At 39.7% G+C, this 27980-nt stretch overlaps 1 protein-coding gene across 4 annotated transcripts; it reads left to right on the top strand.

Annotated features, from left to right (window-relative positions):
* Positions 1–332: 332 nt before the first annotated feature.
* LOC139122510 (synaptopodin 2-like protein) lies at positions 333–27980 on the top strand. Of its 4 annotated transcripts, XM_070687967.1 has the most exons (6): positions 333–759; positions 18028–18179; positions 22724–22839; positions 23514–23693; positions 24347–24892; positions 25176–27980. In XM_070687967.1, the coding sequence occupies exons 1-6, from the start codon at positions 655–657 to the stop codon at positions 26534–26536; spliced, it is 2460 nt and encodes an 819-aa protein (XP_070544068.1). In that variant the 5' UTR covers positions 333–654; the 3' UTR covers positions 26537–27980. The 4 variants fall into 4 exon arrangements, with proteins under 4 accessions (XP_070544068.1, XP_070544069.1, XP_070544071.1 ...); XM_070687968.1 differs by lacking the exon at positions 23514–23693 and having other exon boundaries at positions 344–759; XM_070687969.1 differs by lacking the exons at positions 333–759; positions 18028–18179 and adding an exon at positions 20601–20767.

The following is a 27980-nucleotide window of genomic DNA, read 5'->3' as shown; positions in this document are numbered from 1 at the left end:
ATTTATGTTACTGTTTATTTTGATTTTTAAATAAAAAACAACGACAAGTTTCTACAAAAGTCAGAATTCCACTATAGGGCGTGATGGAGTTTGTGATATTGGCAGTGGATTTGGAGATTGTCTCTGTCTGTATTAAATAACTGCGACCCGGTGTACATCTGAAGTGTTACCCTGTTATCTTCAAGGATGCATTCTGATATCGAGGTACCGTAAATACGACGGAATGTTCCATATACGTGCAGGTTGGAGGGGGCGTCCAGAGCAAACAATAAAATGTTGTTTACACTGGTAACATTTTTGTTTGGCGTCCCGCCAAATTCCAAACCAACTTTGAGTAGCGTGCATTCATTTTCAAGCAAGAACATTGCCACGACAGTGTTCTTGTCTGCACGTTCCACAACTCCAACAGTATCCTTCACTCGCGCTCTCTCCCTTCGGAAGTTCGACAGGTCCGGTTGTGTAGGCGGAGTTAATAGTTTACAGACGATCACGGACACTGCGCATATGTTGTGGTAAGGAACTGGCTGGCATTCTTGAGCGGTGGCTGTGTATGCCTGAACCATACTTGGGATAGTGGAGTGATATGTCCCCGTTGGAATGAAGACTCCATTTTGGAGCCTCTGAGCCCCACGCTGCCTGACCTCGTGAGACAGAATGGTAAAAGGACAGGTACTTCGCGTCCACCTGACTGGGGGAGCCCCCTGGGGGTTCCGATTACAAGGGGGAGCCGGCACGGACCAACCCGTAACCATTTCTAGGGTGAGTTTTATTAATGTACGCTTGAGTTACTCCCGTGTTTACCAAGATCACACTTGAACAGGACACAAGAAAGCAGCAGCTCCTTGCCATAAATTTTGTGGAGTTTGCGTACATTCACACGTCAATTGACAATAGCCTCTATGAAATACAACAACAAAAGAGGCTAATACTATGGCCACTGACAATTATTCCGTGTCGTCTGCTCAGCCACAAGATCAGGTCATTTTGCCTCCTCGCTGACTTGTAGGATACAACACGACTCGACATGAAATTTAAAGGCAGTGTAAGTTGATCTGTGACGTACATCATGATTCTTGAAGATGGAGACATCCTTGCCAGCCTCTGTCTCCATCTCAGATAACCTCAAAAAGTTGTTCCAGATATCGATAGAAAGAAATCAAGTGCCTTTCGCCAGCACTACCGGAGGAAGGGATCATAAAGTATACCGAGAAAATGCGTAAAAGAGACTAGAATTGGTTTATTTCTTCTGCTCTTCGTTGGTGCGATATGATGGGATAATGTTTAATGTTAAGAATTTGCGAGTCTAAATGGGCATGCTTTTGTTCGATAGTATTGAATTTACCATGATAGCGGTCAGCGTTCTCCTCCCCACGGAATCAATCTCCAATCAATCACAGTAGCTTATGGATAGGTACACGGCGAATGCACCTGTGGCAGCATAGAAAATGTTACAGGGGCTATTGCCGTGTGCGTATCCACAAGCCACCGTGGAATCAATGTACTGTGCCCGCGTTGAAAAATCAGAGTGTGGATTTTGTATGCTTGACTGAAGCGTTTACATAATGGGGGTTAACTTCATGCTTCACTCGTGCTGCTTTTGCGGTTTTCTTTTTGTTTGTTTCGCTCGCATTACTTTGAAAACTTTGTTTGGCGTCCATTGTCGTCAGGTATTCAACGTCACACACCTACAAGTTTATATTTGGCAGTAGCCGCTCCGATATAATCCCTAAATCGTTCGAGTGTTGGTTCCCTAGCTGGTAGCCCTTCAGCGCCGGTTATTTCAACTCTTATCTTGATATCATATTTGAGAAGGTGTGCAGCGACACATGCTATACCAAATTGTCATGAAGCGTGCCAACGTCACCTTTTTAATTAAATTAAGATCACAAGAGATAATTAATCTGGGGTAGTAATTTAACGGTCATTAACTCGTGTTTCAGACGGTAAGTGTAATTAACATGTAATTAACACTTGTGTAGAAGCTGTACCCGAAACAGACAAGGCAGACAAACAGACAAGGCAGAGGCTTCGCTGAAGCCGTTTTGTGTAATTGACCAGTAACTTTTTCACCGGTTGATTAAAATGGAGGAAAAAATTACTGCCTATGATTGAGCTGTGCACTATTGACAAGAAAGAAGTTGTGTATCTGTAAGTGTGTAAATAAAGTTTGATAAGGCGGTATTAATACCGATAAGATGAAGTGTGTTTGATCTTATCCAAATTCAACACAATAACAGAAACTTCATGACCATATAACCGGAATGAATGTAACTCGGCAAACAGAAATGCTATGTCTCTCAACCAATTTGTCCGAGACGGGTGCCGGGCAACTTGTTATGCAATGTCATTCCGTATTCCCCGTTGTCATGGCGATGCGTTTCGATGGTCTTATCAACAAGGGACATGGGCATTTAAGTGTTGTTGCCACCCATAATTATTCATGCATTTCTAATTCAATGCCCCTGTGCTGTCCTTTGCATCAAGAAAATATATGTGACTCTCCAAAATTGTCCTCACAGTGGTCTTAAAGTTCTTAAACTTTAAGAAGACATTGCCTTGAGGGTCGCGTATCGTATTGACCTCCTGAATATTTTGACAATAGTGATAAGCTAGGCTTTTATCTGAATAGTTATAGACCAGCTCAATTCCTTTTTCTGAGTCCTACTAATATTCAATTATATGATAAGATATAAATTATCATGTAAAAGATATATCTTCAAAGCTTTCTTGCCCTACACGCCATGATTGACAATGTCAAAAATAGCCAGATCTTTTGTGTGAACTCGCAAAATCGTGACACCGCGTCCGTTCGTCGACTTACAGTGCTCATTATAGAAACATTTAACTAATTCGAAATCTGCGTGTAAACACACTTTGCATTCGACGGTACAAAGGTCAAATAATAGACACAAGACGCCTGGCCTTTCATTTCAACAATTTGTGACAGCTTTCGCTCATTCGTCAAGTTCATGTACGCACCACGGCGCTCTTTGACCTGACGTAACACCCGAGCCGGTCCGTTATCCACGTCCAGTCCTCCTTTACGGTTCAGTGACAAAACATCAAATCCAATCACGTCACGTGACCAAATATTCTAAATACCAACGCCAGTTATTCGCACTTCATATCTGCGATTGAGTCATAGTGTCAAATGAGAAACATCATACAAGAAACAATTTGATAACATTAGTATACATTCTTATGTCATTATTCTTGTCTCCAAAAGGATATCAGATGAAATTATGATCACCATAGATAAAGTTTTATGGCGCATCTTGTTGACGAAGTGACTGCTACACGAACAGAAACTGTGTTTGTAACGTTATTGCTGTGGGCTAATGATTTTTCTCATTTATCAGTCCACATTTATAGGTAAACCCGTCACTTAACTTTCAACTATTCAAATTAATTATTAAAAGAGACCTTTAGTGATTCTGACAGCGATCTTTTTTATGGTGTCGAGAGAACATTTCTAAACTTAGTGATGTCCTCCTAGTGTTATTTGTGATGATGAAACTACTGGTATTGTTAACAAACAATGTAAACTTCTAGGCAAGCTTACAGGCTGTATATGCTGTGTAATATACTTACATCCCGTGATAGACCTGAAATAGATTACCACCAACAACGTCAGCGGACAAACTCATCTCCTCAAGACAAAATCGTTTCTTCCTCTGTCCGACTGAATATTCCTCACTAATGAACAACAGTCACTGTGATTTCAAAGTGTCTTAATTGTCTGGTTATCTTTGCTTGACGAGACACCCCATTGTTAATGGATGTAAGGACGATAATTGTTGTCTTTGTTAGTTGGGACTGGACGGGCTAGCCCGGGCCTATGGTTCATTGGAACACAAAAGAACAATGTACCGTTTTTCCTATTGAACACCGTTTGAACCATGCATAAAATAGCCTTCTTAGGAAAATGGGGCAGTCACAGTAGACTTTTCTTCGGCAACAAATAAATTCTTCAAGTAAAACTCTGAGAGGGGTTCCAATACGCTCTAGTTTACCAAGTTTGCTTTTGGTGTATCTGGCGAATATGGGTGGGTATACGGGATTGAATTAGTTACAGTACATCTTGGGTGTGTTTACAAAATGTTACTTTATAGTCAGTATTTGAAGTGATGTATCCTTCATTTGAGAAGGCTTTTCATCAATAAATATTTAACCGCCGTACCATACCGTTCTCAGTTAGCACGCACGCCCCGAAAGGCATTTTGAATATCAGCGGGGCTTCATGAGGTCTCAGGCACAACATCTCTTATTTCACTTACAACCTTTCTGTTCTTATTTCAATGTTCGGAGGTTTTTGTTTGGTTTACGCATGCTTTCAGCCTCGTGTTACGGGGCTTCACTCAAAAGGAACATTGTCAGGGTGTTTTAACGCTTGTAGGTGAGCAAACGATTCAACTCGAGGCATTTTTAAAGTCACCTGAGTCAACAGGAATACGCAGGAACCTTTATCGCCATACAGATGCAAAGGATAACCCGGGTCACGTACAGTGAACAGTTAATTTAAACTTGCACAATGCAAGTCTGTTTCACCGTTTGATCTGCCGACATGCCTGACTCGGTAATACAAACTGTGTAACTACATTGTATTTTATTACAGTCACTGTGTTATGGCTGAGTAAGTACTTCCGGTTTTATTTCGTTTGCTTTGTCCAGTGACCCGGCTCTTCGGGGTCTCTGGACATATTATCAAGATTCAAGAAACACAAAATAACTCCATTCGTCGACATGCCTTTGATTAGTAAGACTATTCGTCGACTTGTGAGGTCAAGTCAGCTTTGCTGTGTACTTCGATTGTTCGACATATATAAGTTAGCCTTAAAGCTCCGTCAGAAGTAATATTTATTTATTTTATAAAATTTTGTTTGCCTGTTAAATACAGGTGATTGGTCCACTCCCAACGTCAAGTTGAAATTCCAACCGCCAACGCCCTGTATTTGAGAAATGACAATTGTATTATCATTGAGAACTGAAGTTAACCCTGGTTTAATTCGCTCATCAATAATGACATTGTACGTATATTGAACACAACATAATAATACTGTATATTTAAACGTTCTTTTAAGGATAAAAAAATGTTATTAGTTAAATAGAACAAAATAATATGATGAAATATCAGCATAAGTTGCAGCTATGGCCAAATGTTAATTTTCACCAAGATTTCCATGTGTACGTTCAATCACCGACGCAACTTCCTGTTTTGCAGTATATCAGACACTTGTTTACAGTGACATGGAAAGATTTCTAAAATTTGTTCATCCCTTGAGATAACGACTTTGCAGAAACCAGTAATTTGTCAAAACTCATAAGAACACGTGCAGCAGTCAGCTGAGGAAATGAACAAAAAGAAACAAATATAGCACTATTGTCAGTGATGATACAGTTGTTGACATTAGATCGGAAATTCCTCTATTTCCCTAGTCTCTTGGATAAGATGTAATCCTTAAGAGGGGTTACTAAAATTGCAGTGTGCATGCACTTAATTATAATCTGTCCCCTATATCAGTACCATGTGGTATCAACGCTACCAGTCCAGGCACGCCGCGATCATGATGACAATACTCCCTATTTACACCAGTTTTGCTGCCTCTCAAACGTCAGTGTACATAGAGACAAATGTCATGTGTTTTCGTGAGGCTAAAGTATATTACCAACGCTAACATTGTTTGTGTTAAAATAGGCAATATCCCAAAAATAACGATTTCATAGTAATAATTGTAATGCGATTAACTTGAACCTCGAGGAACTTCTGTAGACATGAGATTTCATGCATTTCGTGAAGTGATATTGATTGAGGTGTTGTATGTCACTGGACCTATCCTTTTGGAATTTTAAAGGCATTTTATGAAAAGGAAACAAAACTTATCATGGTATAAATTACATAAGCAACTGTCGTCACAGTACAGATTTCGACGGGGAGCTAATGGCTACAGAGTTTTCCAAAGTTTCCAAAAAACCCAAAAGTTATCAGTTCATTGTTTACTTGGCTTTCACAACACACCTAGTGCGCGACGCCAGCTCGCTGAACCGGGCTCCAGTAAGTCAGGTCAGTAGAGTTCAACACTATGCAGTGATCAAGCCGGGAATGTGAGCAAGTCTAGAATGACGCGTCCTTCGGATAGCATCTTCGGAGTAATTATCCATACGGGACGATGTCCGAATTACTGTGTCCATGGAGGGTTTTACAGTCATCGAATCCGACCCAGCAACCTTCATCGAGGAAAATATATTTCCTGCGTTATCTGGTCGATCCAAGGACAAATGTGGTATGTTGAAGGATTCGCGTAATTACATTCCGATCGCAGATGTTCGAATTAGAAGAGTGGGCACAAAAAATGACCATTTACGTCGATCTTTAACCGATTTTCGGCATAGCGTCATCGTTCTTCTGTTTCGTTGCGTCATCTTAAATACTTGAGTATTGCTTTGCGCGCAATTTTGCTTGTGTCACATTTATTGGTTATTTCGTTACTAGGACAACTAAACTCTGTGCAATCGATACCGATGGTATCGCTCATCGCAAAACGATATATTGAACCAATGTCCAGGACTGTGATTGCACCTACAGTTTCTGGCTTTGTTGTTGGTTTTGGCAATGAAGAATGTGTCACAGAACCGACTAATTCCGACCTGAGGTTATATTTATTCAATATGCAAACGATGGTGATTATTAGTGCCCATGTATCGCCGACTAACACTCCAACACATTCCTTCACTCAAGAATAGTACTTGACTTTCAAGAACAGAAATTTAACCTTTTATGAGATAGCCATGGTCCTTGGTTTCTATAGCAACGAAGCCGATGGTGTGCTAAATGATGGGAAGATCGTAGTGTGTTGGTCAAAACAGACAAGTTTCTTTCAAAATTTTCCACACATTACAAAAAATGTCGCCACCTGATTCTAGCTCACGCTTCTAGCCTATATACATATAATTAGGACGAGTAATTTTCGTGATTATGTAACGTTTTGCCGGAATGAAATGCAAAAAAGGTATTAACCGGCAACTTAAATTTCTTTCGACGTCTAGAGGGAAGGAATTGAAGCATATAAGGAAGACCTGGAAATATTCATCACGTTCACGTAAACAGTTTAATGGTCTGTCTTGGATCAGTGACGTTGTTTGTTTTTTAAATCTGACCGCTTCCTGTTATGACTTACACTTTGATTCATTTTAAGTTCAACATAATTTACCAGGATACGCTCAGTCTTGTCGAGACACCTGACATCACATCACATCACATCACATCACTTGAAATAGCTATATATTTTTTTGAATTCGACCATTTTTGCATCGTGAAAATCGAAGTCTAAGCTTTTCCTCGGGAGGAACACACAATTTTCTTTCTGATTCGCAAACGAAAACAAACTTTCGGATCATAAATCAGTTTTATTTTCCTGTTATTTTAACGTACAACGAGTATCATATATCGATGATTTCCTTTTCGAAAATGACTGTGACATTTGCATGACTCTTCAGTTTCTGGTTGAAATTTCAAATTTGAAGGCTTTCCTAAATCAGTAAAATTCTTTTGGCATCCATTGCTTTATCATTTTGCCTTGATGTAGTGAGATGCGCTATGCATACAGCAGATTGTTCTCCGTTTGTTTTTGATTATCTTGTTTTCAACCATCAATTCTGAAGGAATTTGGCCTCCATCTTTCTCACCTTAGTCTGATCATCTGCGTGTCTTAAACACTGTAAACATCGCTACGCAATGTCAAAAGTTCATCTTCATCACTCTTAGAAGAGACAGTTTCCGCTTTCTGTGGAATACATGCAAAACTGATATCCCTCCGCAAGTGCCAATAAACGCTATACGGTTACTATTGTACAGGAAAGAACCAAAAAGATTGATAAGTTTTGATCTCGAGCTTGATGTCACGGATGATGTCACGGTTTATTTTCTTATCACAAGCCTGGGGGCAGCGAGCAGCTTGTGTATTTACGTTAGGGCACTGCCATTCATTAAATCCCTGTCTTTGCAGCTGTTAGGTTTCGTTCTCATGTGGCCTGACAGAACGACCTTTTCGTACTTTTGTTTCAGAATTATTGATAACAAAAATGCATCTTGCTATGACTTCGGAATTATTGTCTTCTATTATACAATTATCATATCGTGATTAATTATTACCTTCTCGTGTCTATTTATAGACAGAGAAGGTATTAGAGTTGAAAACCAATATGCTGCTGTCAAGAACTTCCGTCTGTCAAGACTTCCGTCTGTCAAGATCCGTTGACGTCATGCCATTGTGATGGGTCATATCATAAACTGGTGGGGGTGTTCATGGCTCAGGTTGAGGTGTGGGAGAACGATTTTGAGCTATGACAAAAATCAAAAGGGACTTAGCGGCATAGCCACAGTGTTAAGCCTTTCTCCAAGGTTTCTTAGTTGACTACAATCTATTAGGCCTACAGACTACTGAGCTGACGTTAGGGGTACTCACTTTGTGTTTGCTAACTCTGTGAGCGCTAGTGTTTGGTACTGAGTTGCGTGGATATCCCCTCATGGCCTCACGTGATCTGGGCCTGTTGCATAATCTGCAGAGATGATCATATGCCTCCGAGTCTGAAAACTGTCATTGTGTAAGCCTGTCGGCATTTTCCTTGCATTTTTTCTCATTTAATTTTGCAAAATATCGGCGAGTACCTCAACATTTCAAGATAACCCTTTCTTCCCAATCGTTTCCTGGAGTTTCAGAGTCATATGAACGAAAATGAGTGAAAGTTTTAGACAGGAAAATCGGACGTCGGCCATGTTCAATGTTTACAGTACAATCAGAAGTTTACGTGGAGGAATTAACCAACAAACACAGGAGTGTTCATGATGCCCGCCCTCTAGAGGCAGACCCTCCTATATGAAGTACCACATTTGATGCTTGTGGAAAGCTTGACCACACAATGGAGCATTTAAACTTTTAGAAAATGACAAACTGAATAAGAAGGTATTCAGAAAATGTCAAATACTGAGGAAAAATGCGCAAATATTCAAAATAAACAGGTTATGGTCAGCTATAAAAACAATGAAAATGTTTATGATCAAAGTTTTTGAGATGCGCACATTTTAACAAATACAGAAATTATAACATTATAAATATAAGACCAAACTATTTTTTCAGGGATGGGACAGGTTGGAAATGAGGGGTGAGAGACAAAGGCACTCCTATTGCTGCATGTGGATGCAGCCACACCATTTCATTTACAGCATACTTATTCACTGTGTTGTGTTCAAGTTCCATATTGTACTGACTGTCATACAAGGATAACATAAGCAAATCAAATCAAATTAGAAAAGGATCAATGCTGTTGTGTGGATTTTGCTGAACATGGCTGATATTTCGCCCTATATATTTGGTATCTAGCAAAGGCATATTTTTATGTAAAGTCAAAATTAACACTACATTGCTGACAATATATTTTACCGTTTCTGCATGAATTTTTCTTTTATAAATTATAGTATATTAGGACTTCAAACAGATTAACAGTTATCGTGATGTCAACCCATAATTTTACATCACAAAGACTGTAATTCTGCCAATTTTTTTTGTTTTTCAGTCATTTTATAAATTTTGCACTGCACAAGATGATTGAACAAATTGCAATGTTTGAATTGTAAACTCAAAGAGTAAAAATCCTTTGGTCACAAATTAAATTATTTTTTGAAAAGAAATTTACTCTTAAACACTTTTAGCATATATTGTTTACACGGTCATGTATTTCAAGGAAAATATGCCTATTAAAAACAGTAATTTCTTCACTTTCAATTTTTTTTCAATACTATGACAATTATCAGCCATGAGATTATACAAACACAAGACCAGATAGGCGTTTTTCATCATTTCCACAGGACTCTTTGGAAAATCCATTAAAAACAGTTAAAAGTGACTGGAAATGATCACTTGGTATACATTTAATTTACAGATGCCAGGTTGTGTATTTCACATGCACTCAGGTCAGTAAGGAAGTGCGTCATAACTATTTTGGACTGTTAATTCTTATTTCTGAATTGTTTAACTTTTTTCCACATTGAACTATCTTTAGGCAGTTTATACTGTAGCTTAGAATTTTTTTTGATTGATGTATTTAATCATCTTTTGGGTTCTTTGGGTCCATATCCCATCTCATGCCCCTACATCATCAACTATTTACCAACAACTCCATGCCAACAACCAATTACCTGACCTGGCCACACATTAGAGAAGGTACAGTGTCATTGACGGTATTATTCATGAGTAAGAAGATCCTGGTTCTAAGGCAGAGTTACACAGAAAGATGGCCAGCAGTGTCTACCATGCCTATGGAATTCGCCTGCCGCTCTTTACAGAATTCAAAATGGCGCTTCTTGACCAACTTTAGGGGTGTCGTCTGCTGTCAGATGATGCATTTCAGAAGAATGAAAGGTGTTTCACACTTATGTAACATCGTAACAAAAATAGACCACGGTGCAAAAATCAGCACCCACGTGTCAAATCGTAAAGTTAAGACGGTATAAAGAGTGTTTATTCAAACTTCTTCATCATGTCTTTGGAGTGGGCTGTTTATTTTGTGTTAATGCTCTGTGAATGAGCATAAAACCAGACACCTTAAGAATGATCAAATCCCTGGAGTCACTTTCTTTCTCCGCGGGCCAGACACAGTTAATCGTGTTATCTCGATAGCCAGCTAATGACTACGACATCAAAGTGTGTTCCTCCAGACAAATTTCAAATCTAACATCGACTGGCATTAGAGTGACCAATCTGCTCACAACTTATGTATACATACATATGGAATTTCCCATGTCCGTCATGGACAACATCTAAACACACGTATGCTTCAATGAATCGACTTTGACATGGCGACTCGGAAAGGTCACCAAAAGGTCAAACTAATCCTGCTTCCTTTGTCTGTTAAAGAATATACCGGTACTTTAATATTTAAGTGTTTACATTGAGAATGCGCGAAAAGTTTTTAAGTATCTGTTTATTCGGGTCAAGGACTGACAGAAGGCAGCGGGACATTTATTGTTGATGATAGCGTTCCAATATTACGAAAATTGTATGGTCGCACAAACGATGTATATGTGTCCGTAAACATAGATGTTAAGGATATTTACATTTCAGTAACCAGAGTGTGATTGAGAAGGCTTGTTGTGAAAGGTGCAACCTCATTCAAACATCGTTCAAAATCATGCGAGTTAGCCAACGAAAACGGGTCGCGCAGAGTGACTTAAATTTTCTGTCGCTCAAAGCGTTGATCTGAAACTATTGAACTTACAAACCACCCTTCTGAAAAGTCGTGCCCTTCGGAGGGTGAAAATTTGCTTCAGCAATAAACCCGACCAACTTTTTTATGGCTTAGGCGTAGGTTATTTTGAATAAAAGATACATACCCATGCACATGACTCTTTTATGCGTGTGCACAAAAGAAGTCATTTTTGGTGCCTAGGATCTAGATCTGTATCATGCGAGCAAATTGTATGGGGCGCTTTGTTGGTCTGAGAGAAAATCACATATTTCTGCTTAATTCCAGCGGGTGACCAATTTGTTGTATTTACAAGGTCTGTTCTACCTACACGCTCATCCATGAATGGTAAAATCTTGCACCACATTAAGTTAAAATATGCAGTTCGCTTGAACGACACTATTTTTTCAGTTCAAATGAATGTAAATAACAGACGTAAAGTTTCACACTTTAAATGCATTTGAAACAGTTCAGGCAAGATGACTGCATGCATTCTCATAAACGCGAGGAATTTATGTCCGACGTGACTGTTCAAATCTTGTGACATTCTAGACGATGACGAGAAATGACGTCACACCGCCTGAACAGGTTGGCATCGTTGTATTTAGCCCAAATTTGCGCTGTACAAAACACAAATATGTCAATAAAAATTAGGATGAATTGAACTGTTGTAGCAAACTTTAATCTGTTTTGCATATAAGTGAACATGTATAAAGGACATATTTTGAGCACCATGTGAGGTAAATCGGCAAAATTGCTTCCTCTTGGCGCATTGTAGGACACTGAATCTTCACCATGTCCATGATGTTTAAATTTGACATGCTGGATGTCAGACCGGAAGCTTTATACATTTGAACAACTAAAAGATCCTCTGTTTGTCATTGGCCAGTCTTTCTTTGAATTCCAACCCCTCAGTGCCTTCCTACCGTCTTTGCTATGGCCGTCTTACTGACCCGGCTTGCTTGCCTAGCATATATGAATTCACACTTAATCTGTTTACAATTGCCCAAGTAGGGTATTTCAAGCTGCCCCGCTAAGGTTCACAAGCCACCAAAGGGATCATCATGACCCTGTTCTAGGCGGGCATATCCACTGACAACCTAAATATTGATTTTAGTTTACTTGTTGTGTACTGAAAACTAAGTATTGTCGATAAATCTTGCCTTCAAAGTTCGTCAAAACACGCAACACAGGCATTAGAGTTCAAGAGAGATCAGTAACAAAACATCATAATCGCGGAACAGGTACGTGAAAAAAGTCATGAAGATCAAGATATCATATGCAAGCTAGATATTTTATTTTTCTCATGAATGGTAATATTTCCTGCTCTTCCCTTTTCGAGCATAATGCACACGAATCTTTCCCCATGGTACCACCAGCTGCGATCATGGTTGTCAAAACAAGTGAACGTCATATTTTCTAGAAAGCTTGAAATTGTCTTCAAATACCTGTCGTTTGGAAATCCTGGTAGTTGCAGTTATTAATCAAGGTGCGTCAACGCGAAATATTCTAAAGCGGAACATAATGAATTCGGTACATGATCACTGCGTCGCAATAGTGTAGAGAAAGTCAGCCAATAAACAAACATGCATATACTAGTATGCCACATAAGGTGTTTCTTACAGTTTCGTCGAGTTTAACAAACTTGTGTACATCTTCTCTATGAGATGACTGAATAAATGTCTTCGAATAGAGAGAGGGGTACGCGTGATTGAAGGCCCACAGAAAGAAATACGTAGGCGAACATTTCAGAATAAATTACTTAAACTCTATCTGTCTCATATCATCGTTGACTTAATATACAGACATCCATCATTTTAATGGGCCAGTAAACTTACCCTCATACACTTTCAAGCTGACGGTTTATAAGGGCATCTGCTCAGTCGCTACGATGCAAATATATTACTGCAATGTCCGTACCAAACTGTAAATTATTGATCTAGATTTATCTTTATTCGTGGGTGAAACGTTCAGACACACACTTGAAATATCACCGACCATTTACATATGCTAGACTGTTTTCCTGCCCCAGGGTATCAGATAACTGTACCTGATCTGATATCCGAGCCTTATGCAGTTTCAAAACAATATCGTGTTGTCTGTTTACATGTATTATGTTCTACTTGTTTGTCTTTGGTGTCCATGACAAAAGCTGGAATACGAAGTGCGCCAGAAACCCACTTATAGAACGACACATTGGATGAAAGCTCCATCAGCCCTCACATTTGATTCCTTTTCCGCTATTTTTGTCTCGTTTCCATGGAAACAATTTCTTGCTCTACTCTCAAAATCGTGCGTATATGTGAAATGTTATCGTCGACTTTGTTTGTCCAGACCAGTACTTTGTATTACAATATTGGTCAGAGAGGCTCGATATATTACCGTAAAATACGAGATAGAATTTCAGAAAATAAAAACCCGATCCCTACACCGCTTCTCCACTTTTGATACGGCGTGAGTGGAACCATGTGGAATATGCTGATTAACGTTTAGTAATCAAATAGTATTTTCATTTGCAGTAATTTGCAGTAATAGTAATGACAAATATCGATAACTTTTGTTCTGGTCAACTCCATTTTCCGCCATCGTAAAAAGCGCACTTCAAGGATTCTACGTGCGAATGAATCTCTTCTAAAGACCTTTGCATTTTGGAGGCACAGTACACTGTTGTATTTCAATGATGTACGCCAGATTAAACCAGTTGTACGACCCGGACATTTGATAGTGATTTAGTCCAAATTGTCACGAACAACAGATCGGAGAAGAATTGCGGTGAACACGATATCTTATAATATATTGATGCATACTCCCAGTTTCCCGTTCCGGTTCTGTGAGGGTGGTCAATAATGCATTCGATCTAAAAATAGCAAACTTGAAATGAGCATTAGATAAGATTTATACCCCATAGAATGAGCACAAAGTCGCGTTGCATTCAAGACATCTTAAAGAGAGAATAAAAATAATGGCTCAGCTAACATTATTGTCAAATCTCTGTCATGCTCTTCATAGCTTATGTGGTAATGATGATGATGATGATGATGATGATGATGATGATGTTGATGATGATGGGAGGGGCAGTGGTTACAATGATAATGATGATAGTAATCATGATTATCATCATTATAGTCGTCGTCGTCGTCATTATCGCTATAATTATCTTCACTAGCATCATCGTCGCCGTTGCTAACACCGTCGCCATCACTACCATTATCATCCTTTTCCCATTTAAGTGTTAATCCTGAACCCTCTAGGATTTATGCCAAAATGTCTTCTTACTTTCACCATCTCTCTGATTAAGTTAATTACACCAATATCTCAGTAGTGTTCGTCTTTCGGTATGTATTCGTAATATCAAAACTGCGTCGCTGCATTGAATTATCGGTGATTTTTATCAATCAGAAATATTATCCAGATCCGTCATATATATGTTTATTTGTCTTTTGACACTCGGTACGTAAGCCATCATCTTCTCACTGCCCCGATACGTTTCATAATGCAACTCTCATAAAAAATCACGCAGTATCAAATTTAATTAAGTCTCGACATTGTTGACACCTGACTCATATCTCATTTCTGATCCAACCCAAAACACATCGAGGCTGTAAATCTCATTGAATGGTACATAATACATTGCAGTTACGGGTACATATGTAATTATTTGATCATACAAATCGTAGCAACGATGGATAGAAGATGGTTTTTACTCAGTGCGTCGCTTATCTGTTTTACCAAATGGATACAGATTCTCATGTAACTCTAAGATTTTGGAGTCCTGCTAGGAAATTTAAGAAATACGGAGGTATATCCTCTTCCTATGGCAGACGGGAAGACCACCAAAGAGAAAACAGGCTTAGAGAGAGAGAGAGAGAGAGAGAGAGAGAGAGAGAGAGAGAGAGAGATGAGTCATGGGTAGATAATAAAGCTGATTGATACTGTAAGATATACATAACTTCATCATTAGTCAAGTATTTTACTAATATGTGTACTTAACGGCAAACCTTTCTATCATCATATCTTCTATCCTCATTTGTTGTTCATTTTATGCTTGATACTTCGCTGCCTACTGAACTTTTACCTCTCTTCTCATTGCATGGTTTAGAAATCTAAAACTGTTGAGCGATAGGATGACAGGGAGGGCCTCTTCAAGTGTTAACCTTTGCCAGAAGTGTTTGCCTCTAACCAGACGATGGTTATCAGTTATACACAGATGTACATAGAACTTATGTTTAGCGAGGATCAAACCATTACCTGCTGAAATTTTATCCATGTCAGCGAATGGAATTGAATTCACTCATGGACTCTGAAGTACATGAACTATGACCTTGCCTCGTGTTTGTGTCAGTGTCTGTCATCATCAAAACGCATACAAAGTTGATGAACGTGGTGGTCTAAAGCGACCGATGTGGTATCTCGTTACACCGGGGCTGGTTTTGTCCTGATCTTGGCCGTTGCAGGTCAGAATAGACAAGGGTAAAATAAACCTTCGGTGACACACGAGTATTTCATTGTTTCCATTACTTTGGCAGTCATGCTGGTAGAGACATTGTGCGCATGCTGTGAATCAGAGTAAGTGGTCTTGCTGCGCGTCACGTCGCTATAGACAGGCCGGAATGACGCATTACAGTCAAGTGAAGGCGGCCAGAGATTTAGATGCTGATATTTATGAAGTAGCTGGTGATGTTAATGATGGCGTTGGTGATATTATGATGGCGGTAGTCATGATGGCGGTGGTCATGATGATGGTGATGATGACGATGATGATGATGATGATGATGATGATGATGATGATGATGATGATGATAAGCGAGGGAGATTGAGCAAGAGAGTGATGGTAACGATCATGATGATGCACGAAGGTCATCATAATAATCATCATCATTATCGTCATCGTCGTCAACAACAACGATAACAACATCACAAACGTCGTCAATGTTGTGATTGTGATAAATTTGATTGGTTTTGAGATGTCCTATGATTAAAGCTTAAGAAAATTGTTACAACGACTTAAAAAACAAAAGTGATACGGTGATGTTTATGAGATTAAGCAAAATACTATATTTTCACTTTATTATGTTGTTTGTGTGAAGGGGAGGTACTCCACCCGTAGAGTCTGTTAATTGCTTGTTGGCTAAAGGTTGATAATGGCTGTTGGTGTGGGAACCCTATAGTGAGGATTTGCATGAACACAGTAGGGAAAATGATGAGCGGGTCTCCAAGTGATGCGGGTGATGACCAGAAATAGAAACAATTCTGTATTTTTGGCCAAATCTGACATTTAAAGAATGTTAAGTTCTTGCGCACTATAGATTTCATTTGAGGCGGATTAATCTTGTAAGCAAGACTGGGGTCAAAGGTCATAACTGATGAACGAATCTCTTCGGCGTTACTTAGAAACGCTGCAAAACAACCATTACCATAAAACTTATCATTTCTCCGCTGTTTGCATTCATGCTTGATCGGGACGTTCTGTTAGGGATGTGTGGTAAATGCCGAGGTCAGGGGTCAGGGGCTTAAGGGCCCCTGACAAAACATACAAAATGTGATAGTTGTCACCGGGGTAACCACAACAGGCAGGATGTGGCGAACGTGTCCATATCGACCTCTTGACCACAACGCCGGAGCCATGTTGTACTGATTACGCTCTGGAAAATTGGAAAAGTTACGGAAATTGCTTAGATTGCAGCACGTTTGGACAGTCGATGAACACAGACGCGATGCAGCTCAATAGCGGGAAATTCAGTGGTTTGGTTTTGCGTAAATATTTCACTGATTTATTCCATCTGTCGGTTTTGGTGACCTCATGTCATATCAGATTTACGGTCAACACAGCGTGACGTCACGTACAGTAGTTGTTGTGGTTGAGGCCTCTGTACTTTTTTACCAAAACGTCGTGTACGAAAGCACCCTCATGGCCGGTTTTAATAGACTAACAACCGCTGCAAGAACCTCATGCTGTCCCTGGAGTATATAAAAATGCTTACTACTTTGCACAATGTTTAAAACGGCTCAACAGCGATGCGGTAATGTTCCCTTCAGCTTTCCTGAGTATCTATGAGTTTATTTCTATGGCAACGCGATCTCCAACGTTTTACAGTAATTTGTTACAGACCCTTCAACTCCTCATATTATCTAAGGCGTTTTGTAACACTAGTAACGTTTGACAAGGGTCGCTATTATCATATTATTTGAGTATAAGAAGCCACCATGTGCATGATGTGGGCGCAGTGAAGAAAGTGCCGTGACAGTTCTTCTAAATAGATTCGTAGAGGGCGCTATAAATAACCCCTGTCACTTATGTCGTCTATTTTCTCATTCCTCACAACACTGTTTGCTTTTTCAGACCATTGCACATTTTTCGTTTGCTTGGACTTATTTACAATTATGTTGCCATGACACTTCATATGGATTGCAGATATATATGCTATCAAAAATTTATTCGTGATTAACTTGATCTTTTAAACAAAATTATGCTATCAGCTGGTATAGCTCATGACGCAAAGGTGCAATCCTGTATGACCGTATTGAGTCATCCAATACTTTTTCTCAAGAAAATGCATTAGGTAATGGATTCACAATTCATAAAGGGGACTTGTACTAAATGCAGAAAACTATCATACACAAAGATTAGTATCCGTAATTACGTATTTATAAGTTTTTAACACGAGAGTCAGTGTCTGCGCTGAGAACAAGTCGGCCTTGGTAGGTTATTTGCGAATTGTTTTGTGAACACCCGGCTGATTTCGACCAATCATGATCACGATTTTTCTCGTCATTTTGCTCTCATGGTAGATTCGTCGAAGAAGCAAGGCTCATCTGGCCAAACTACAGGAAGGTGATGAGATTACGCTAATCAATGGACGTACATGTAAGGACATAACGCGTGACCAAGCGATGACTTATATCGACAATGCTACTGAGAGCCTCGATTTGGAAATTGTCAGGTAAGATGTGCGAAAATAATATAATATGCTATCACTTACTGTTTCCTGTAGTCCTATTCTGCAACGTAAAACAAGTTCAATAAATATGCATTGCCTTTTATGACAATGCATAAATTGTAATCCTGGTATTTTACTTGAAAGTTCTGACATATACTAGTGATGTGTCGTAGAAATTCTTACTTACACCTACGTACAATGTATCTTGTAACTGTTGACCTTTGTAAACATAGCTATCCGTTTCAGTCCATATACTGTTTATTATACTGTTACTTGAAATAAAATATTTTGCAAATTATTAAGTGCTAGGTATTAACCTTCCTAAAATTGCACCTCCCACACTTTTAACTCCGTCGAATTACATAATTCCCTGGTATTTGGCTCGCCATTTTGTTTCAAAGGCACTTATCAACACAAACGCTTGAAGTCGCTAATAAGTCTACCATATCTCCGTGTATTTTCGACGTCTGTTTTGAACTCTGGTCATGTCAAATCAAACCAGTGTTGCACTTATATGGAGAAGACAATAATTCCATCATTATCGTGTTAGCACTACAGTTTACCCAGGACACACTGTATACTTTAAAGATCATCTTCTACTAGTACAAATGAGTGGAATAGTTATTCACTAGCTGTAATATCTAAGTTTAGTTTAATATATCTAAGTTGAATTTCTTCCATTTCAACCGTAAATGGTTTTCAAGCTACATACATAGCGTGACTTTTCCAAAGTCTCGTGTATTTTGCTACTTTTTGACGGGGGTTAATTACAAACAATTTTCAGATCCGTTTGACCTCACGTTCACATTTCCTCGCTCCTTGATTTTAATTGACTCATTGGCGAGCACATTTCCTCCTATTCCTTCTGGGGATAAAAATAAAAACATGTCTTTATTTCTTAAGTGCACGGCGGCATTTACTGGTGCCGTCCCCAGGCTTGAATTAGCTAACAGGGGCGACAAAACTTAGCATCTATGGGATAGCCATAGCACGTTATTCACACTCGTGTTCTTGTTGTGCTATACCCCACGAGATAAATTGAACAATATTAGATCGAGTTTACAAATGCAGATTATTTAAACGTATTTCTCTGTATCACCACGAGATATGTCAATAAAGCAGGTTGTGTGTTGGTACAATATTTTCAAAGAAGAAATTTCCCTTGTAGGCCTCCTAGTGAAACTCGAGACAGTTCAAGCTATCTGCTGTTTGAGATATTTTTATCTGGTAGAAAATATCGCCAGCGCTTTCAGCTATATAAATTCCATAGGTGGGGATTATTAGCACCCTCCGCCGAACACAAACTCATTGACCGTATCTAGTGTGTTTTTCTTAGGTGGACATACTTTCAACTTTGGACTATTGCAGATTTGCTTTCTCGCATATACAATAAATTCAGAATTTTGAACTCGATTCACTGTCTAGTTTAATATGAATCGAATCCATTATTTGGAGGAGCATTATCTCCGCCAGCCTTGCCATAATCATCCTCTCAAGTCAAAGTTTTCTTATCGCGCCGACGGAATTTGTGACTTCGTGCGCCCAGGCCAAAAGTTGCTCCCCATCAAGAGAAGTGTGACATCGGCAGGGCGCGCGGGTCACTCTTTTAGCAAAACTTTCAACTCATTCTGTTAGCTTGGGGTATTAATAACAACTATCCAAACTATTTGCCGCAGAAAAAGTATTACTTTTCATTTCAAATCAATAATATTTCCTCTAGTGTGACTGTTCTAAATTCTTGACTATGACTCAATACCAATCTTACACGTGTTCTCGGCTGAAACCTTGAAGTGACCTCGCATATTGGTTCCTAAGTCGCTGTACTAAAACACCTGCCAAAATATTCGTATTAGGTTACAGTTCCAGCCTTCGCTGTAAAATATATTACATACACGTATTACGAGGGCAATGGCTTTTACAGATCACAAAGAGACCACGTCATTACAAGATACAATTTACTATTTCACATTAGACTGCCATCTGTACGGTGCAGTGAAAATACTATGATCGCAAAGTCCTTCAAGGAGGACCGTTAACGGGAATTTTTCGACCACATGCTCTTCAGCTAGTTGTGTAAATGTAAAGATTTTTGAGAAAAATATAAGATCAAATAATATTCATCTTCATACTGAAGGCGCTGATAATTGCCGAGTACTGAAATCTTCAGCAATATTTTCAACTACAATGCTCACACAATTTCCAGAAGGCAGAGTCAACTACGATATAAACATGGCGGATGACGTCAACACAAACATACACAATATGTTTGACAGTAGCGGTAGGTTGTACTTGAAACAGCTGGTCAGAGGCCCCGCCAACCCGCAAAAATATCCTTGTTTATCAAATCAAACTGACTTGTCTGTGTTGGTAATTAATAAACAGTTGAAAGACGACGACAACTGTACTGGATGACCATGAAATGTTTCTTGCCGTCACAAAAGTTCAGAAATCGTCGTCGGAACCAGGCAGTGATAGAGTGTTTCCATTTGCGCTGCTGTTTTCTGCCGATAGTCTTCAAATTTGTGATAATTCACTGGATAGCGATATTTGTTCGTCAACAAGTTTTGAACAATGTCTGATGATTTTGAAAGGTATTGTAAATTTGGTTGTTGTTGTTATTCTGGGTGATTTTTCACCAAATATGTTATTGAATCTGAAATACTAGCGACAATCCTGACCGCAAGTAATTGAATACTTTCTTGTAGCAAGGACCGAGGGACCGTCGCCAGTTTGGTTGTAATGTTTTTAAATCTGCAAATTGGATTAATAGTTCGAAAATATCAATTAATGAGCTCCTATTTTTAATAATCTTTCATAGAGGTCGCAGTACAGTATTCCGAAATCCTACAGAGGGTTAGGTCCATATTCGCGAAATTATTTTCAGTGTAATATATACTGACCATCAACGCAAGGGCTCCTCGCAGGAATGCGACGAATCCACGTTCTTTAAATTGTTTCAGTCGTACGTTCTCGTTGAAACAGCGCCATCAATCGTCATCCTCAAGTCTTTCGTTTAATCTTTCCATGGCTGAACTGCAGGGCACGAGGGGCCCTGGATACAGGTCATTCAGTAAAGGCTGACAGCATCGTTTGTCTCATAAAGTGCCTCGGTAAAATCTGTCGTGTTATATTAACGAATCGAATCATATAGACCCATCAACAAAATTTCTTGTCATAAACATAATTCTACAGTTATGATCGTCTTCTCTTACCCGCGCCAAGTTGTACAATTTCTGTTGTTCCGATCTGTCTGTTTAGCCTTTGATTTTGTTGGGTTTTTATGAAATCTGCTGGGAATCTCACGGGAAATGACACCCCACTGTATATAATTTATCTGTATGTCATCGACTTGAACTTCAACCTGATGGCATTTAGAGCTTTCGCTTTGAGATGCTATCGATATATTGGGCTTCGTGGCTTTTCTTGCATTCTCTCCTGACCCGTTTCAATTTTACGTTCGTCACAAAATGGAGTTGTCTGATTATATTTCAACACACTCAAGGCAGAAGAAGATATACGTGTTTTACAGAATAGAAATAATAAAAATATCACTAAAAGTTAGTTTTTTCAACTTCAATGAGAAATTTTCACACGTTTTATTTAGTCTTAGCTGCAGTCTCAGCTGCATAGAATGCCACATCAACTAATTATTAGAGCCTTTGATCAGGTCAAGGATAATAACTGTCTTAAATCCTCCAGAATTCCAATTATGCCGATGGAAAGATTACTGATTTCAAAATGGCAGCCACAACATAGAGTCCAAAACACGACGTGGAGTAGACACGATCAGGTTAAATATTTCTTACACCCTATCTTGAAGTGGTGATTAAATAGTACAATGATTTTACATTTAAAAAGTAACCAACAGCGCCTCGAAAGTGAAAGACTTAAACTTTTGCTCAAACTTTCCTGAAGAATTCTTTCAACCATTCTCTTTCAAAGTCAAGAATAAAAGTCGGGGTCAACTTGCAAATTTTGGTATACTAGAGAAACAAATAACCCAAGATTTACCGATCTTTAAAATTCAAAATCGCCGCCATCCCTGTGTTAACTCAATTGGGAAAAATAAAATTTTCGAATTTCGAAAAGCTAAGCCGATGAAAAGTTTTCTTACACCAATAGCTTTTCTATCAGAAACTATTGTAAAAGTTTTAGAGTCCGAATATCTGTCCCCTTCTACCTTAAAGGGATACAGTCGTCGGAACTGCGCTCAGGGTCGTATGGGACCCTTATGACCAATGTAAACACTCTACACAAGGTACGATGGTGATTGATGAAAGTTAAAACATGTCTGTCATAATCTGCATCGTTTAATTTAAATGTTGCAGCTATGATGATGGGGTGCATCTAGATATCGTGCACGAAATACATAGTTTGTAAACAAGAAACTCGCACAGGCGCAGTTCCTACGACTGCTTCCCTTTAAAGAGGTTTAAAAGAAACACAGTATACAATTGTGTGTATACGGTTTTATCGATAGAGGGCGCATTATACATTTATACCATAGTACTGACGATAACGTTTCTTGTTTACCTTATGCATTACAGAGGAGAACCAAACAACAATAAACCAGGCGCAGTCAATGGTACGCCAGTTCCACAAGGATCATCAACATCGAAAACAACAACGACAACGACAACCGTAATCAAGTCACAGGATCCAGGTAAGCCTTTATCTCAAATCTAGGGCGAGGTCGTGGATATTGCCACCTACTTTACACGTTCCCTTTCCATTGATATGGATAATCCCTCATGTTCATGATAGCCTTTCATTGGGGATGGGGGTGGCTGCTACAACTGCTGTTATTCAGACTTAGAGGGTCAACTTCTCGTCCTCAACGTTAACGTGATCATCCAACTAATTCAGTTGAAAACTAAATGTCTCGTTTACCCTGCTCGCACCCTGAAACTCTGGTTTCAAACATATGAAACAGATCATTATTTAATTATTAAATATTGCATGGTGCATGTTCAAAGGAACAAGATCTTATCAATATCATGTTTAACATGACGTTGTTGATGAATATATTACAGCGGTTTATAGGTGATATTATACAATAGTTTTTTTGCAAGATTTTGATCAGCATGGCAGATACATTGGTTATTTCTTACTTTCTTGTAAATGATTTCACATCAATCAGACTATATTGCATGACAGGTTTCCACGCTACTTTAGCGTGTGACTTGCATGTCCGGAAATTCTTGAAATCGTGATCCTTGAAATATTAACGTGGCTATGCGAACACGGACCCGAATCCGAACAAGAACGCGAATGTGGTTGGAAAGATGAATGTCTGTGCTTGCATGTGATGCATGTTATAATAATGTTTGTTCCCAGGCGTGGTAACTGATTCCCAGCGTGTGAGGAAGAGAACCGAAATCCAAGTGAAATCTGTTGGTGGACACACCAAAAAGACAGTCACCGAAACGGTGACAGAGAGCCGTGGAGACGAGCTGTCCACGCAGACCAAACAGGAAACTCGAACAATGACCGAATCTGACAATATTGTGATCAATGGTAAAGGCATTACATACAACTATAGATACTTATTTTGGTTGACATTTGACACCAGAATGACTTGCAAAATAATGCTGCGCTTAGGCCCCAGCCCAATATGAGAATATTTTTAAAAACGTTGTTTGATGGAGAACATTGTTTCAACTGTACAACTGCCTTAATTGCATATAAATGTCCCCATTCCATAAAATATTGGCATGATATAGACGATAGGGACTCAACGACGGTAAACGAAAAATTGGGATCCCTAGTGACGAACTCTTCCAATAATGCGTATCTCCGAACTGCAGTATCAAAGGCGACAGGGGGGCTCTTCCGTTCTCATGTGTCCCACTTGCGCCCGTGTAAAGAATGCCCGCAAAGATTCAAGTTACGTATGTATACATTGAAATTTGCTATTAAATCTCATGCGAAGACATCTTTAATGTAGTCTCCAGGATCTTAACTAGAACGTAGACACGTCATTGTCTGTTGCCTCTATGTATGCAATGCTTAATAGAATTATTTCCCTTTCAAACATATTGTCAGTGAACATTTGTTGGATCAGCCGATTGACACAGTTAACAACCTAACATTGCGCCAAGTATAGAAACCATACAATAGATAAATAAACTTTCCTCTCGTAATATTTTTTATTTCTTATCATGTTACAGGGGACGAAAGGGGTACGATAGAATTTGATATTAAAGTACCAAAATTCTCGCCAGCTCCTCAGACGACTGTAACAACCAAACCAGGCGTATGGACGCCACCATCACTCCAACAGCAACAGAAACCTCAACCGGAGGTACACAAGTCCGCCGTGACCATCAAAGAAACTGTCACCACAACACATGAGACGCCGAAAAGCAAGGCGCCAGTGCCCCAATTCGTCGTCTCGAAGACAACAAGCACCGCTGCTAAACCCGGTGTTTGGCAGCCGGGTGGGGGCAGCAGCACACCTAAGCATCAGCCAGTCGAAGTGGAGTTCACCATCTCGCCTGGAATTGGTTCTCTCGACAGCGGGCTCAGCCAGACGCCCATCACTCCATACTCTCCGATAACTGCAAACGACACACAGGAGGAACCGCCTAATGATGAGATCGACGCGAAGAAGAATCCAAGCATTCTTGATGATCCAAGCCTTATCCTTGCTGGTCTTGCACCAGGACAAAAGTCAGACTCAGCTATTGAAACCAAGAAGAAAGCAAAAGACAAAAGTAAGTGCTTGAATCAAAATAATCATTCATAGAACTTTTTCAATATTTTTCACAACGTAACCGGAAAGCGCCAAAAACTACCAAGTTATCGTACCCTTACACGGTCTAGTTTGTTCACAGCATTTGCTTTTAATGTTATCTCTATTTTCTATCCCTGATTCTTGGCACTAATTGATAGGTACACGAGTATTGCCCACAGCCACAAGCAAATAAGCGTTGTGTTTACAGTACTTTTAAGACTTCAAATATCTGACCATGTGTTTATGTCATATTGCCTTTGCAGTTAAAATGCAGAGACCGTACTCGTTCCACGGATACAGCAGCGAACCCGACGTCGACATCACGGTAGACGATCAGAAGAAGATATGCAAACAGATCGCGGACTTGCTGATGTTTCCGATAAACAAGCAGGCCAGGGGTGCGCGCATGTTCGCCAAGAGGAGGAAGAAGGCTGCCAAATATACAGTGGAAGGGTTCGGCCAGAAGCCAGTCGACGAATACGACACCGAGTCTATGCCAGATCTGTACCAACCAACCACTCCTGGTACACCGTTCAATCCTATGACGCCACAAGCGCCACCACCACCGCCACTGTATGACAGCGATGAAGATTTCGATCCCTCGAAACCACTCTTCCAGTTCCGAATACCAAATATATCGCCCTCTGCCGCACCTGTCACACCGAAGGCTCCGCGCACCATAACCATAGAACCTACGAACTTTAACATAAATTTGAGAGATCCCACGAAATGCGAGCATAAGGCGGTAACACCAGACCTCTGCGGTTTGCTGGCCCAGGATCTGAAATCGAGAGGCGGTCGAGCGCAACAGATGTTCGCTAAGAGACAAAAGCGTGTACAAAAGTATGTGCTTGACGATACCGGCAAAGGGAAGGCTCCCGAACCTGCCAGAGGCGAAGAAGAAACCGACAGTGCTGCACCTAAGGGAGGTATCAAAATAACTTTGAAGAGTATAGCCAAGTTAGAAGATAAACCTTCCGATCAGCGACCGCAGCTAGCCAAGCACAAAACACCATGGGAAGCTGCCATGGAGTCACCTCAAGGATCTGTGGATAAGGCTTTTGATCACATCGAAACTGGGCCAACGAAAGTCCAAGTCAATATACCGAAGCACATGATACCAAAAGTGCAGCCACCACCGCCAGCACCTAAACCCAAGCCATCATCGCCAGGAATGCCACAAGCTCCAGTTGCATCGCCTGCCATAACTCCGCATTCTGCAGCACCCAAATTTAGACCATCTTATAACGCAAGTCCCCATAGCAACGAGACTGTAAGTCCCTTCAAGATAACACCGCTCGCCGACGTCAAACCATTTGACCAAAATTACAATAGAAAGCCGCGTGGTTGGGCACCGGTCACCGCAGCAGGCGGAGATCGCTCCCAAGGTTCGCCTGCTCCATCCGATAGCTCCAGTCTGACAGATTCGTTACCATCGCTAGGGTTGCCAAGGCAGCCACGTACTTCTCCATCGCCGTTCATAGACTATAATCCTAAGCCGAGAGCATGGACGCCAGGGAGCACTGAAAATTCTACATCGTCTCACGAATATCATGCGGTCAAGCCAGTATTAAATGCTCCAAATCCAATCGCACCAGCGATGATGGAAAGCGAAGACCTGTAAAAGTCTAAAATGACCTTCACAGGAGCAAAAGCAAGAGAAGAATCTCTGTGATGGAACGATCAAGTTGTCGGATATCGCCAATTTAGTGGCCATCAATCAATAAAATATGAACGAAACCGAGAGAGACAAAAGACATGTTTTCAAGCAGTCGAAGACAGCTTCGAGAGAACTGTCTGACGTTTTGATTTCTAAGCATGCGCAGTGCTATTTAGTAAATTTTGTAAGAACACAACCAAAGATTTCAGTGCTTGCGTCTGAGAGCCGAATTTGGTTAGCACTTGTTCTCAGATATCAGTTTCCTTTTTGAATCATGTACATACAGTTTGAGTGAAAATACTGCCAAGAAAAGAAAAAAATGGAAGATTTCATAGTCGTAAAGTAAAAGAAACTTTATGAGCGAAAATCTTGTAATGATAAAACTGATTATAGACAATCTTTGCTGTTCATGGCAACGTGTTGAACATAGGTATGAAAATGTAGGCAAAACTTACTGTAGCCACGAACTAACGACGCATTATCGAATTTTACCGAAATCGACCGAAGCAATATAGTTGATTCTCTGATGGAAACACAGTAGATACAGTCGTGCAATAATTTCGTACTCAAAATATTAGTTGAATTTTTTCATATATTTATTTTAAAAACCATATTTATAAAACTATAGGTAACTTGTAAACTAGACAAGAACTTTCTTGTAACCGACAGGTAACAAGTAGTTTTTGTTTTCCAGGTACGTTTTCGTAAATTTTCTCTCAGAAGAAGTTTCCTTTGTACTTGTACGAAACTTCTGTAAAAAAATCATCGTCCACAACCTCACCTTAGTTAAGAAGTGTAAACTTTCCGTTTACGGTGGCGCACTTTCTGTGCCTACACTTCGCGAAGATTCAACCAATTAGCATTGACTTTTCAGAGACTTTCGTTTTGTGCGTGGAGAATCTCTACTTTACGCCCGCGATTTGAAGAATGTTTCTTGGTTGAGTATGTGAATCTTTCAGCCACTTTTCAGTTGTCATGGCAACGACAAACAACATTGAAGTGCCGCTGGTACTTCTCCGACATCGAGTCTGGATTGTTGACTTTCGTTTGAAATCTTGTAGAATCTTAGAGACAAAGAAGAAAAATAACGTACAAGTATTTATCTAAAAAAATCGAGTAGTTTGAATGAAAATTGAAATTATTTTTTTCTATAATTCCTATTTTATTTACTACAATTCTTTACACTTCAAAATCTCCGACATTCACAATTGATGTCTCTTGATCACGTGATACATGTCACAAGTATTATTCAAGGCTTAGAAGGAGTTATCATGACGTCAGACACTCCCGTAGTACACCGCGCGTAACGCTTTACATTTTGTCACATAATCTATGGTATCGCTTTTATTTGAGTGTAATATTTGAACCCGTCTAATAAAACTACCCATTTTGCTTTTACAGCAAAGTA

The sequence above is a fragment of the Ptychodera flava genome, chromosome 22, assembly GCF_041260155.1.
Source record: "Ptychodera flava strain L36383 chromosome 22, AS_Pfla_20210202, whole genome shotgun sequence".
NCBI classification, from domain to species: Eukaryota; Metazoa; Hemichordata; class Enteropneusta; family Ptychoderidae; genus Ptychodera; species Ptychodera flava.
The sequence above is the reverse complement of the archived record's forward strand: the minus strand, read 5'-3'. Positions and strand labels throughout refer to the sequence as shown.